The sequence below is a fragment of the Taudactylus pleione genome, unplaced genomic scaffold (genome assembly GCF_031769625.1).
Source record: "Taudactylus pleione unplaced genomic scaffold, aTauple2 ptg001127l, whole genome shotgun sequence".
NCBI lineage: Eukaryota > Metazoa > Chordata > Amphibia > Anura > Myobatrachidae > Taudactylus > Taudactylus pleione.
Genome location: NW_028285528.1, coordinates 1434016 through 1445449, shown reverse-complemented (window position 1 = coordinate 1445449; position 11434 = coordinate 1434016). Strand labels below are relative to the sequence as shown.

Below are 11434 nucleotides of genomic sequence, written 5' to 3'. Positions count from 1 at the left end.
TTTGCGGTGGTTGCCAGCTATCTGTTACTGCCTCTGATGCACATTTGATGGGTGTATGAATTAAGCGGTGGAGTCTGCAGCTCAGCATCGGAGCCAATTGCAGTGCTGTTTTTTTTCTACGCACCGTTTAACCACCAATGGTTATACCATTGCATGGTAATGATGTTATAACTAGTAGCTATCATATCACATGATTTGATGTCAGAACCATGGAAATCATTCGACAGCAAGCTCCTGATGTGCATCCCTATTCAGAACATGGAAATGGTTTCTCACCTCTGTGACTTCTCACATGTGTGACAAGAGCTGGTTTCTCTGTAAAACATTTGCCACACTCAGCACATGGGAATGGTTTCTCACATGTGTGACTTCTCTGATGTGTAACAAGACTTGATTTCCGTGTAAACCATTTCCCACACTCAGAGCATGAAAATGGTTTCTCACCTGTGTGACTTCTCTCATGTGAAATAAGATTTGATTTCTGTGTAAAACATTTGCCACACTCAGAACATGGAAATGGTTTCTCATCTGTGTGACTTCTCTGATGTGAAATAAGCTCTGATTTGCTTTTAAAACATTTCCCACACTCAGAACATGGGAATGGTTCCTCATCTGTGTGACTTCTCTGATGTGTAACAAGATTTGATTTCTGTGTAAAACATTTGCCACACTCAGAACATGGAAATTGTTTTTCACCTGTGTGACTTCTCACATGTGTGACAAGAGCCGATTTGTCTGTAAAACATTTCCCACATTCAGAACATGAAAATGGTTTCTCACCTGTGTGACTTCTCTGATGTGTAACCAGCTTTGATTTCTGTGTAAAACATTTCCCACACTCAGAGCATGAAAATGGCTTCTCACCTGTGTGACTTCTCTCATGTCTAACAAGATGTGATTTCCGTGTAAAACATTTCCCACACTCAGAACATGGAAATAGTTTCTCACCTGTGTGACTTATGTGATGTCTAACAAGAGCGGATTTGGGCATAAAACATTTTCCACAATCAGAAGTGACTGTATCACTGCTATGATCTGTACTATGTGCAACAATATGTGAGTAACCAAAAGTACATTCCTCAAGACTAGAGGGATCAGATAGTGCAGATATACTAAGAAGTGGTGGATGTAAATTTAGGGTTATGTCATTTTCTTCCGGAGATCCGTGTGTGGGGTTATCTTCTAATTTAAGATCTGGAGACAAAACAAGATGTCCCTCCGAGGTCTTCCTTGTATTCTCTCCACCTGGTAGAAATAAAATAGTTATCCAAGTATCCCACAGCAAAGGCATCATTAATTTTGGCCTCACCCCTATTCCCATAGGTTTGTGCTTAGTACATCATACGGAACACTTTGGGCATTTACCATTCACACTCATACACATAATATAGGAGAAGAGAAGAAACAAACCTTACTAAATGGAGCAGACCCCTAGGACTCTAGGCTCTTTTTACTATCGAAGGAGCCGGCCAGCCCTAGATAATGTCCAAAGGGGAACTTTCACCTGGTTCCCAAGTTCTAGGCAATGGGTGTTAGGTCTATCCCCCACTGAGGCTGTCATTTCTTTTGATACAAAAGAAAAGGCAGAAAAATTCCTTAGTGCTAATAAAAAACATGTACAAAATACTAATAGATTAAGGATGTAATATATCCTATATTTAAATGTAATAGAAAATTGTATATTAGTGTATGGGGAAAAAATAACGGCTAGTTCCAATGAGTAGTGCTAGTCCTAAAAAAAAGTGAAAACAAAAGAAGAAAATTGTGCTAATAAAGATAAAAATACGAACCCTGCGAGGCCGGCACTCTGTGTGGTTTCAATCATATATCTTGCTCTGGTGCCCTCCTAGAGTGTCTGCCCACTCAATATACAGATTTGGAGGTATAGGCGGCACTCATCCAGACTTGTAATAAGTGTAAAATACGTCCTTTATTTCCAACGTTTCAGAGGAAGTACCTCCATCTTCAAGACGGAGATACTCCTTCCGAAACGTTGGAAATAAAGGACGTATTCTATACTTATTACAAGTCTGGATGAGTGCCGCCTATACCTCTGAATCTGTGTATATATATATTATACACATTTATCTAACTTTATCTGTCTAGCTATATATAGCTACCTATTGCAATAAGATTGGGGTAGGAGGTCCCACTCCTGTGGTAGATGCAACCTCCAAACACACAGCAGTTAGGAAACAGCACACAAGTCCAGGGTTTTCCTGCAAGCTAAACACAGCTAGTTTTTATTGTGCAGTATAAAATGGAAAATATAAAAATAAATCCTAGAACTAAACAGATTTCCTCTCTCAAAGTGGTAGGGCCTACTTCCCTCACCACAAGCATAGGCACAGTATTTAAAAGTAGTACAAGAGCCAAACCCTGTGACAGCTTATATGAGCCTTTCACAGCTGCAAGCACTAATTAGCCTGTAATTAGCCAGAAAAGCCCAAAACTCTCATCAAGTATAAACAGACATTTCCTGAGGGTTTAAAATACATAGGTCAGAAACCATGGAGAAATATATTTGCCATTTAGCACTTTACTAGTGCTTCTGTCACACTATATATACACAGTATATCTATTTTACAAGTCATCCTGAGTGCTGCCATAGATACTATATATTTAGTCCTTTCCTGACTGGGAAAGGTAATTGGAGGGCACCGGGCACAGTACCGGAGGCAAGCGTGGGTGTGCTGGCATAACCGAGTATTATACATATGGTAGGGCAGTGAGAAATCAGGACGCACCCATGTTGTTTGCAAATGAATAATATCAATTTAATAAGAATATACAAAGACAGAACATACAGTGCCTTACAAAAGTATTCACCCCCTTGGCTTTTTTACTTTTTTGTTACATTACAACCTGCACTTCATTTATTTTTTTAATCTGAATTTTACGTGATGGATCTGCACAAAACAATTTAATTTGGTGACGTGAAATGAGAAAAATATATATAAAAAAGAATCTGTATAAATAAAATTCTGAAAATTGGCATGTGCATATGTAATCATCCCCTTTTGCTATGAAGCCACTCAAAAGTTCTGGTGCAACCAATTACCTTCAGAAGTCACATAATTAGTGAAATGAAGTCCACCTGTGTGAAATCTAAGTGTCACATGATCTGTCAGTATAAACACACCTTTTCTGAAAGGCACCAGAAGCTGCAACACCATTAAGCAAGAGGCATCAAACCATGAAGACCAAGGAGCTCTTCAAACAAGTCAGGGACAAAGTTGTTGAGAAGTACAATTCTGGGTTGGGTTATAAAAAAATATCCAAATCTTTAATGATCCCCGGAGCACCATCAAATCCATCATCATCAAATGGAAAGAACATGGTACAACAAACCTTCCAAGAGAAGGCCATCCACCAAAACTCATAGACAGGGCAAGGAGGGCATTAATCAGAGAGGCAGCAGAGACCAACAGTATCCCTGAAGGAGCTGCAGAGTTTCACAGCAGAGACTCTGCTTATCTGTGCATGTGACCACAATAAGCCGTACACTCCATAGAGCTGGGCTTTATGGAAGAGTGGCCAGAAAAAAGCCATTACTTAGTGATAAAAATAAGAAGACATGATTTGAGTTTGCCAAAAGGCAGTGGGCGACTCCCCAAATGTATGGAAGAAGGTGCTCTGGTCAGATGAGACTAAAATTTAACTTTTCGGCTACCAACGCTATGTCTGGCGTAAACCCAACACATCCCATCACCCCAAAAACACCAACCCCACAGTGAAACATGGTGGTGGCAGCATCATGCTGTGGGGATGTTTTTCAGCAGCAGGGACTGGGAAACTGATTGAAGTCAAAGGAAAGATGGATGGTGCTAAATACAGTGATATTCCTCAGCAAAACCTGTTTCAGTCTGCCTGTGATTTGAGACTGGGATGGGGGTTCACCTTCCAAAAGGACAAAGAACCGAAGCATACTGCTAAAGCAACACTCGAGTGATTTAAGGGGAAACATTTAAATGCGTTGGACTGGCCTGGTCAAAGCCCAGATCTCAATCCAATTAAGAATCTGTGGTCAGACTTGAATACTGCTCATGAGCGGAAACCATCCAACATGAAGCAGCTGGAGCAGTTTTACCTTGAGGAATGGGCAAAAATCCCATGGGCAAGATGTGACAAGCTCATCGATACTTATCCAAAGCGACTTGCAGCTGTAATTGCCGCTAAATGTGGCTCGACAAACTACTGACTTTAGGGGGGTGAATAGTTTTCTGTTATCCTAAATGTTGTTTGATTCACAATATAAAAAAAAAACTTAACAGTTTAGGCATGTTCTGTGAATGAAATGATGCACACCTTCAAACAATCCATTTTTATTCCAGGTTGTGAGGCAACAAAACATGAAAAATCCAAAGGGGGTGAGTACTTTTGCAAGGCACTATATAAAAAAAATTATTCAAGACTATAAGAACTTCTAGCTTATATAAGCCCCATGAAATACAATGAAAAGCATAGATGCTGGTATCATTGCATCATCTACATAGATAAAATTGTGAATAGGTACAGTATATAGACAATCTGTTTTTCGTCTGGAAATAGTCCTGTGACCGGATGGCCGCAGCCTCCACTCCCGATCACAGATTACTGGACCTTGGGGTATCAGGGATCCTGCTTACCATTAGTGACCGCTTGTCACTGACTCCAACCACTGCGCAGTTGGTGGGTATATAGCTGCCACCACCGAACTCCCACCATTGTCATTTGGAACCGCTTTTCATTATGTACACTCAGGCACCTACCTCCAGCACCTGGAACCGATTCTGCTGCGTATGCGTTGGCAAGCTGCGGCCACACCCCCTGATTGGTGTCAGCTGATCCTCCTGATCTCTCGCAAAGGACCAGGCTCTGCACGGTAGCTGGCAAAGGGCTTGAGCTTTTGGAGACGCTTGGCTCAATCCAGAACAGCTGAAGAATAGCGCTTTTTGCAATTCTGTTGGTCGCAAGATTCAGATGCAGTTGTACGGCAAAGATGTTTATTGCTCACAGACTTGAAAAAGATCTTCCCTTTAGCTTTAGGGGGGTATAGTATACATAGATGATACAGAAGTCTTGATATTACAAAGATATACAAGGTTTCACATTTTTATCAGGTATGCAGCCTTCTTTTATGCCACTCCAATACACATTACCACAGGGGTTAAGTCCGCCCTGTGGTTTCTAACCAATCACCATAAGTACATGTCCTGTGCATGTGCTGGCCGCATGCATGTTTAACATTGTCCCTATGGACAAGGGGGAGTGACCACTCACCTGTGCCCGAGCCTATCTGGTGTTTTAGTCGCCACCCAGGAGTTGGCTCGTCTAGGGGCGGGGGAGGTTTCCCCCCAAAACCGACTTCCAGGAATCTGCTAAGGGACCAAGCCTGCCACCCCTGCCTGAATCTGAGCTCCAGGGGTGGGGAAGCAGGGTCCCCAGGCATGGTTTCCTGGCCACGGAGGGGAAGCTCTTTTGGAGCTCGCTGAGAACAATTATCTGGCTGCATTAGCCAGCTTCCTATGCACATCCTCATACCACTTCCAGGCCTTAGGCTGCATAGGTGGCACATTTATTGCTCTGGAAGGGGCTGGAGGATCCAGCAGCCCACTGAGAACTCTGGAATCCCTGGCCAACCAGGGAAATCAAAGGTAAGTGCAATTTTCCTTAAATAATACATTTAAAATCATACATTAAGTATATACAGTTAAAATAAATGTTTATATTGTACACATATGCACTCTGTGCCTGTGCCCCCCATCAGGCTCTAATCACTGCAGCCCTGCAGCTTGGGTTCTGTGAGCTCGGCTCAGTGCTGCACATACACTTTAAAGACATTTTTATTTAAACCCATTTGTTTTTGTATACTCTGGGCTAAGCGCTGGGCTTTCCTAGCCCGGCACTCTTGCAGACTGAGCTCAGGGCTGGGGCTCTCTCAGCACCGGGGGTTACCAGAAGCTTGCTTGCCTGGTCCCGCAGAGCTTCCACGCCCAAGACAAAACTGTACAGGTGACCACATCTTCATTGAACATTGCAGAGAATGAAGAAAAACAATTATCCAAAAGGGCTACAAAGAAACAGAATTACAAGAACAAATAGACAATATCTCAAAAATAGAAGAAAATAACTAAATAATTACAACTCAAAAAACCAACAACAAACAGAAACACAATCCATTTTTATCACACAATACAACGGGAACCATAAAGAAATTGACAAAATCCTGAATAACCATTGGATGTCTTATTATTGGATAAAGAACTGAAAAAAAGTTCACCAACACAACCAAAAATCGTGTACAGAAAGCAAGGAATTCAAAACAATGTCTAACACAAAGCTTCCTGTTATGATCCTGGAAGGAATCGACGGTATAGTCATGGCCAAGGGTTAAGGATTTGATTGCAGCCATTGGGCTGTCGAGGCTGCCTTGGGGCTGGTTTGTTTTGACTAGTTGTGCTGAGGGCAAGAGGTGTGATGCAGCCTGTGGGAGCAGACTTGAGAGCTGGTTGTGGCCTTTATAGTCATGGCCAAGGGACTGGTGATGTGAAGCAGCCTTTGGGCTGTTGGAGCAGCCTTGAGGGCTGGTTGTGGCCTTTATAGTCGTGGCCAAGGGACTGGTGATGTGAAGCAGCCTTTGGGTTGTTGGAGCAGCCTTGAGGGCTGATAGTGACCTGGGGCTCCAGGACCGTTGCAGCTTTTGGGCTGATGAGACTCAGGTTTGGTATGCAACAAGAACGTGGGGCTGCTACCAGTGTCGCCGGGATGACAGTGGCGACGGTGTGCTAAGTTGCGCACCTGGAAAGCAGAGCTGCTACCAGTGCCGCCGGGATGACACTGGCGACGGTGTGCTAGATTGTGCACCTGGAACGCTAAACTGCGACTGGTGTCGTGTGGACGAGATGCAGGTGGAGCCGCCTGGATGGAATAAATGGCACACACGAAACACAGCTAGACTGAATCAGGAACTCGACTGACATGCAGGAGACAGGAACCGGAAGTATGAAAAAACTTCTATCACCGGCATGGAATGCAGGGCTGGCTGGGTTTTAACAGGAACAGGCCTCAAGCAGCAAGCCTCCCTTAATGATGCAGCTGTGCTGAGCACAAACAGGATAATTAATTAGCATGCACCTGACATTGCAGACAGACAGGCAGTAATTAATGCAATGCCTCAGACAGGAGCTGCAAACACTAAGATCTTCTTAACCGCACACCATGACACTTCCTCCCCATATTAGGGCAAAAAACCTCCATAAACAACAAAGGAGTCTACTTCTGCCAGGCTGTAAAAATGAAACATCTACCACGAAACCAGCTTAAATTTTCCAATCAAGTATCACAAAAAAAAAATGTTAAATCAAGAACTGTATGTCTTGTGACACTGAGGGAGAAATACACTTATTGGAATGCCCACGTGGCACCCAATATGTTGGCTAGACAAAAATAAAAACAAGAATATCCGAACATCTGTATAATATACAAAGAGGACTGAAAACCCACAGCACCATAACAGAGCCCTAAAAGGGCAAACATTTGTTGGTATACAGAAAATACAACCCCACTGGAGAGAAGAAGATCTGGTTAACACTCTCAAGAAGAATGAAACGAAATGGATATATCAGTTACTAACGTCGGAGCCTAATGGTCTCAATATAGACATTGAACTCAAAGGGGTAAATTTATGAAAGGTCGACTTGAGGAATGATTTAGCTCTTCTCAAATCGAATTCAGTGAAAAGCTTTACTATTATTCGATTTGTTTTGCGATTTGCAAAACAAATTCGATTTGAGTCAGTTTTGATAGTGATTTGCTGTTCGATTTGGCATGTTCATGTATAAATCGAACAGCAAATCACACTTCAAAACGCACTGCATATCCCTGACACCATAGAACTGCTTCATGCTTTCACTTTCAGTACGAGCAGTTCGTTCTCACAGATACATGCAGACACCAGTGAGATGCCTGTATGTATCTAACTGGAAAAAGTGACTAAAGAAATAAAAAAAATAAAAAAACGTGATGTCCCCCCCCCCCCCAAATCAGAACCAGCCTCGGATTGTTCAAACCCAGGTTTGGTTGACTAAGTATAGGGAAAAAATTACATAGGGTCTCCCTGTACTCAGTACAACCAGCACTGGGCTATGGGCACCAGGGCTGGTTCTGGATTTACAGGGAAAAATTTGCGTAGGGTCACTCTGTAAAACACAGAACCAGCCCTAGACCCTTTTTAACGGGGGACTGATGCCACAGCCAGGGGAGCCTTATCAGTGGGCCCCCCAGCCGCAGCATCAGCCCTGACCGCTAGTCAGCCCAGGCCAGGGATCCCTGAGGAGTTGGAGACCCCTGCAAAAAAAAAGGGGTCTCCCTCTCCAGGCCACCCCTAGCCTAGGTGGATAGCCCGGGGCTATCCCCGCCACCCCTGGGCGGTGGGTGGCGGGTTGATTGCGAGTGTTGTGTAAAAATAGAAGTATAAAAACATTATATTTCCAGTAGTACTGCAGGTCCCAGCAACCCTTCCCCACATGCTGGTACTTGGAGAACCACAAGTACCAGCATGCAGGGCATTAAGGGCCCACTGGGACCTGTAGTTCACCTGTAAAGAAATGTTTAAAGAAACACACACACCTTACACAGTATAAAAGTTTACTACATACATACACACTCACCTATATTACCTTGAGTGGTCCCCTTGTCCAGTAGGCATCCATGGGTTAAAATAATAAAATGATAAACCCGACCATCGCACTAAGCAATAATCATTCTAACCAGAATTGTTATTCCTTCCCAAATGAAGCGCACAGACGCGGCTTCCTCTTTTGAAGCTCCGTGTCTGTGCGTTCATTGGCTGAGAGAGGTCAGGCCCCGCCTCTCAGCCAATGAACGGCTCCTCCATTGAAGTCAAAGGTGGGAGCCGCAGGGTTACTTAAGTTTATCCTGCGACTCCCACCATTGGCGGGGATAGCCCAGGGCTTTCAGCCTAGGGGTGCCCTGCAGAGGGAGACCCCTTTATTGGAGGGGTCTCCAACTCCCCAGGGATCCCTCGTCTGGACTAGCAGTCAGGGCTGATGCGGCGGCTGGGGGGCCCCGTGATAGGGCTTCCCTGGCTGTGGCATCAGTCCCACTGTACTCAGTCAACCAGACCTGGATTTGAACAGTCCGGGATTGGTTCTGTTTTGGGGGGGACATCATGTCAATTTTTTTTTAACTTTTAACTGTTTAATTACTTTTTACAGTCAGATACATGCAGGCATCTCACTGATGTCTGCATGTATCTGTGTCAATCCGAACTGCTCATGCTCAAATCGAAAGGTCTATTCATTTGGTGATTTGAAGTTCGATTTGAAGACCGATTTTGAGGTCGATTTCAAATCGAATGATAGTAAATAAGGGTTTTGTGTGTTGGACTATGTAAAAGTACCAATGTTTTTCTGATGGTCGATTTGACTAAAAATTCGATTTTACATACGATTTGGCCTTTAGTAAATACTGAAAAGCAAAATCGAATACAAATCGAATGAAAATCGCACCTCAAATCACTCAAAATGCCAAATCAACCTTTAGTAAATTTACCCCAAAGCCTTTTTAACATAATTTTGACACAATTGCAAACACATTCACAACAACTATTTTTTAGTTTCATTTTTATTTTTTTTATTATTTTCTTATTATTCTATCTTATTCCAAATTTTGGTTTTTATTTACTTTTATTTATTTTACTGTAATTTTTATTTTTATATTTTTAGTTTTATCTTGTCAAAATAAAGCACAGCAGTATATAGTTTTTAAACATGGCTTATAGGAACATGAGGTTGCCGCTATAACAGGACACTTCCGGTTCTGAACATTCCTAATTCTAAATAAAGTTTTCCTATTTAAAGACCTAAAAAATTACAGCAAATATACTTGAAAAAGCATCCCAACGGATGCAAAATGCGTTGGTTAAGCGTGGACAGTGCAAGTGAATAATAGCTGGAGGAGGCTAGACCCTCATGAATAACACGGTATCTGACATCATCACAAAGTGCCGCGGCTATCCGACCGGGTCCCAGCCACATATTGGTGACTGCAGAGAGAAGAGGAATGCCGACCTCAGGTAGGGGGAGGTAGTTACAGAGATAACCTCAACAGGGTGAAGAACCCTCTGAAAGGTGGATACAGGACCTCCCATCACCACACCCATAATGTCCTAAAAGGCTATTAACATTAACAAATATAAGCAGCGGCTATAATACCCACTTTTTAACCATATACACTATTGATGCTGAATTTTGTGCTTATGTTTACCTAATTATTTTATTTAAATATATCTGGTTCATTTTTATAATTCTATATTTTATTATTCATATTTTATTTTTATATTTTTTATCGACTTATTATTTTTATTTACTTATTTTATTTGTTTTCATCTCTTTTATATATTTATGCATTTCCTTAACATACATCGACACTAGCGCTCAGTCCAGCCTTTGACGCTGTACACATAATCTAATCTATTTCCCTAACTGAGCTGCTCATCTCCAGCACAGCACGCTAATCCTTTTTTGTGCAAAAGAATGTTGCAGGTCAGTTTCACTAAACATCTCATCAAGGCAGAACAAGCCAGGTCCAGGCAAGAAGAAAAGGAGAAAAAAAGGGGAACAATAAAACAGCGGATCCTATCTGAAAGAGAGGTGAAGGCACAAATATACCCATCAGCAAAACTGAACTGCAAATAAAGATATACATGATGTTAATTTACAAAAATAATAACAAAAAACAGTAAAGCTAGAGAAATGAGAAATATATAGAAATCTAAAATGTGGAGCAATTAAATGTATAGATACTTAAGAGTCATCAATCTGCAAGGAGGGGCGGTCTGGAGCACATGGTCAGACTAAGTTTCTCTACCTTCTCTTGGATAATGGACTGTAAACTAGTGGCCACCGACATCCACAAGCAAACAAAAAGGATAGCTTCAGTTATAATGGTAGCCATGTTCTCTGTGGATCCTAATAACATCCCAAAGATCATGACGTATAGCAATAGTTTAAAGGGCCAAATCTTGGAAAACTGCAGGTTTAGGGTGTATAGCTTGGCAAGCTTATTCAATATGGATGGAGTAATCAGATAAAGATGGAAACAGAAAACAAAAAACAGAAGCTTTCCATACCTTAAGCGTCAACCGACTAAGGGATGCCAAGAAATCTGAGGCTTAGCATTCCCACTAGGCTGTTTTAGTGGGGCGCTGTACCCTGTTCTATTTCTAAAGGGCAAAAAGAACCTTGTCCTCCTTAGTGGCGCCCCGCTGAAACAGCCAAATATAGTCTCTACTGGGGGACCTTTTAGTCCAATTGAATAGACACTAGTTATAGGACAATTGTTGATTCCGTGTAGATGCTACAGCAAATATTTACCAAGTGGAGTGTCCTTAATTCTCAGTCCAGATGAATTATCATGTGTCCAAATCCTG

At 42.2% G+C, this 11434-nt stretch overlaps 1 protein-coding gene across 1 annotated transcript in view; it reads right to left on the bottom strand.

The window, feature by feature from the left end:
* Positions 1-247: 247 nt before the first annotated feature.
* LOC148453586 (uncharacterized) overlaps positions 248-11434 on the bottom strand; it is a 44725-nt gene continuing 33538 nt past the window's right edge. The window contains exon 5 of the mRNA XM_088461964.1: positions 248-1239. Within this exon, the coding sequence (XP_088318090.1) occupies positions 248-1239 (992 nt within the window). The remainder of the gene's footprint in view (positions 1240-11434) is intronic.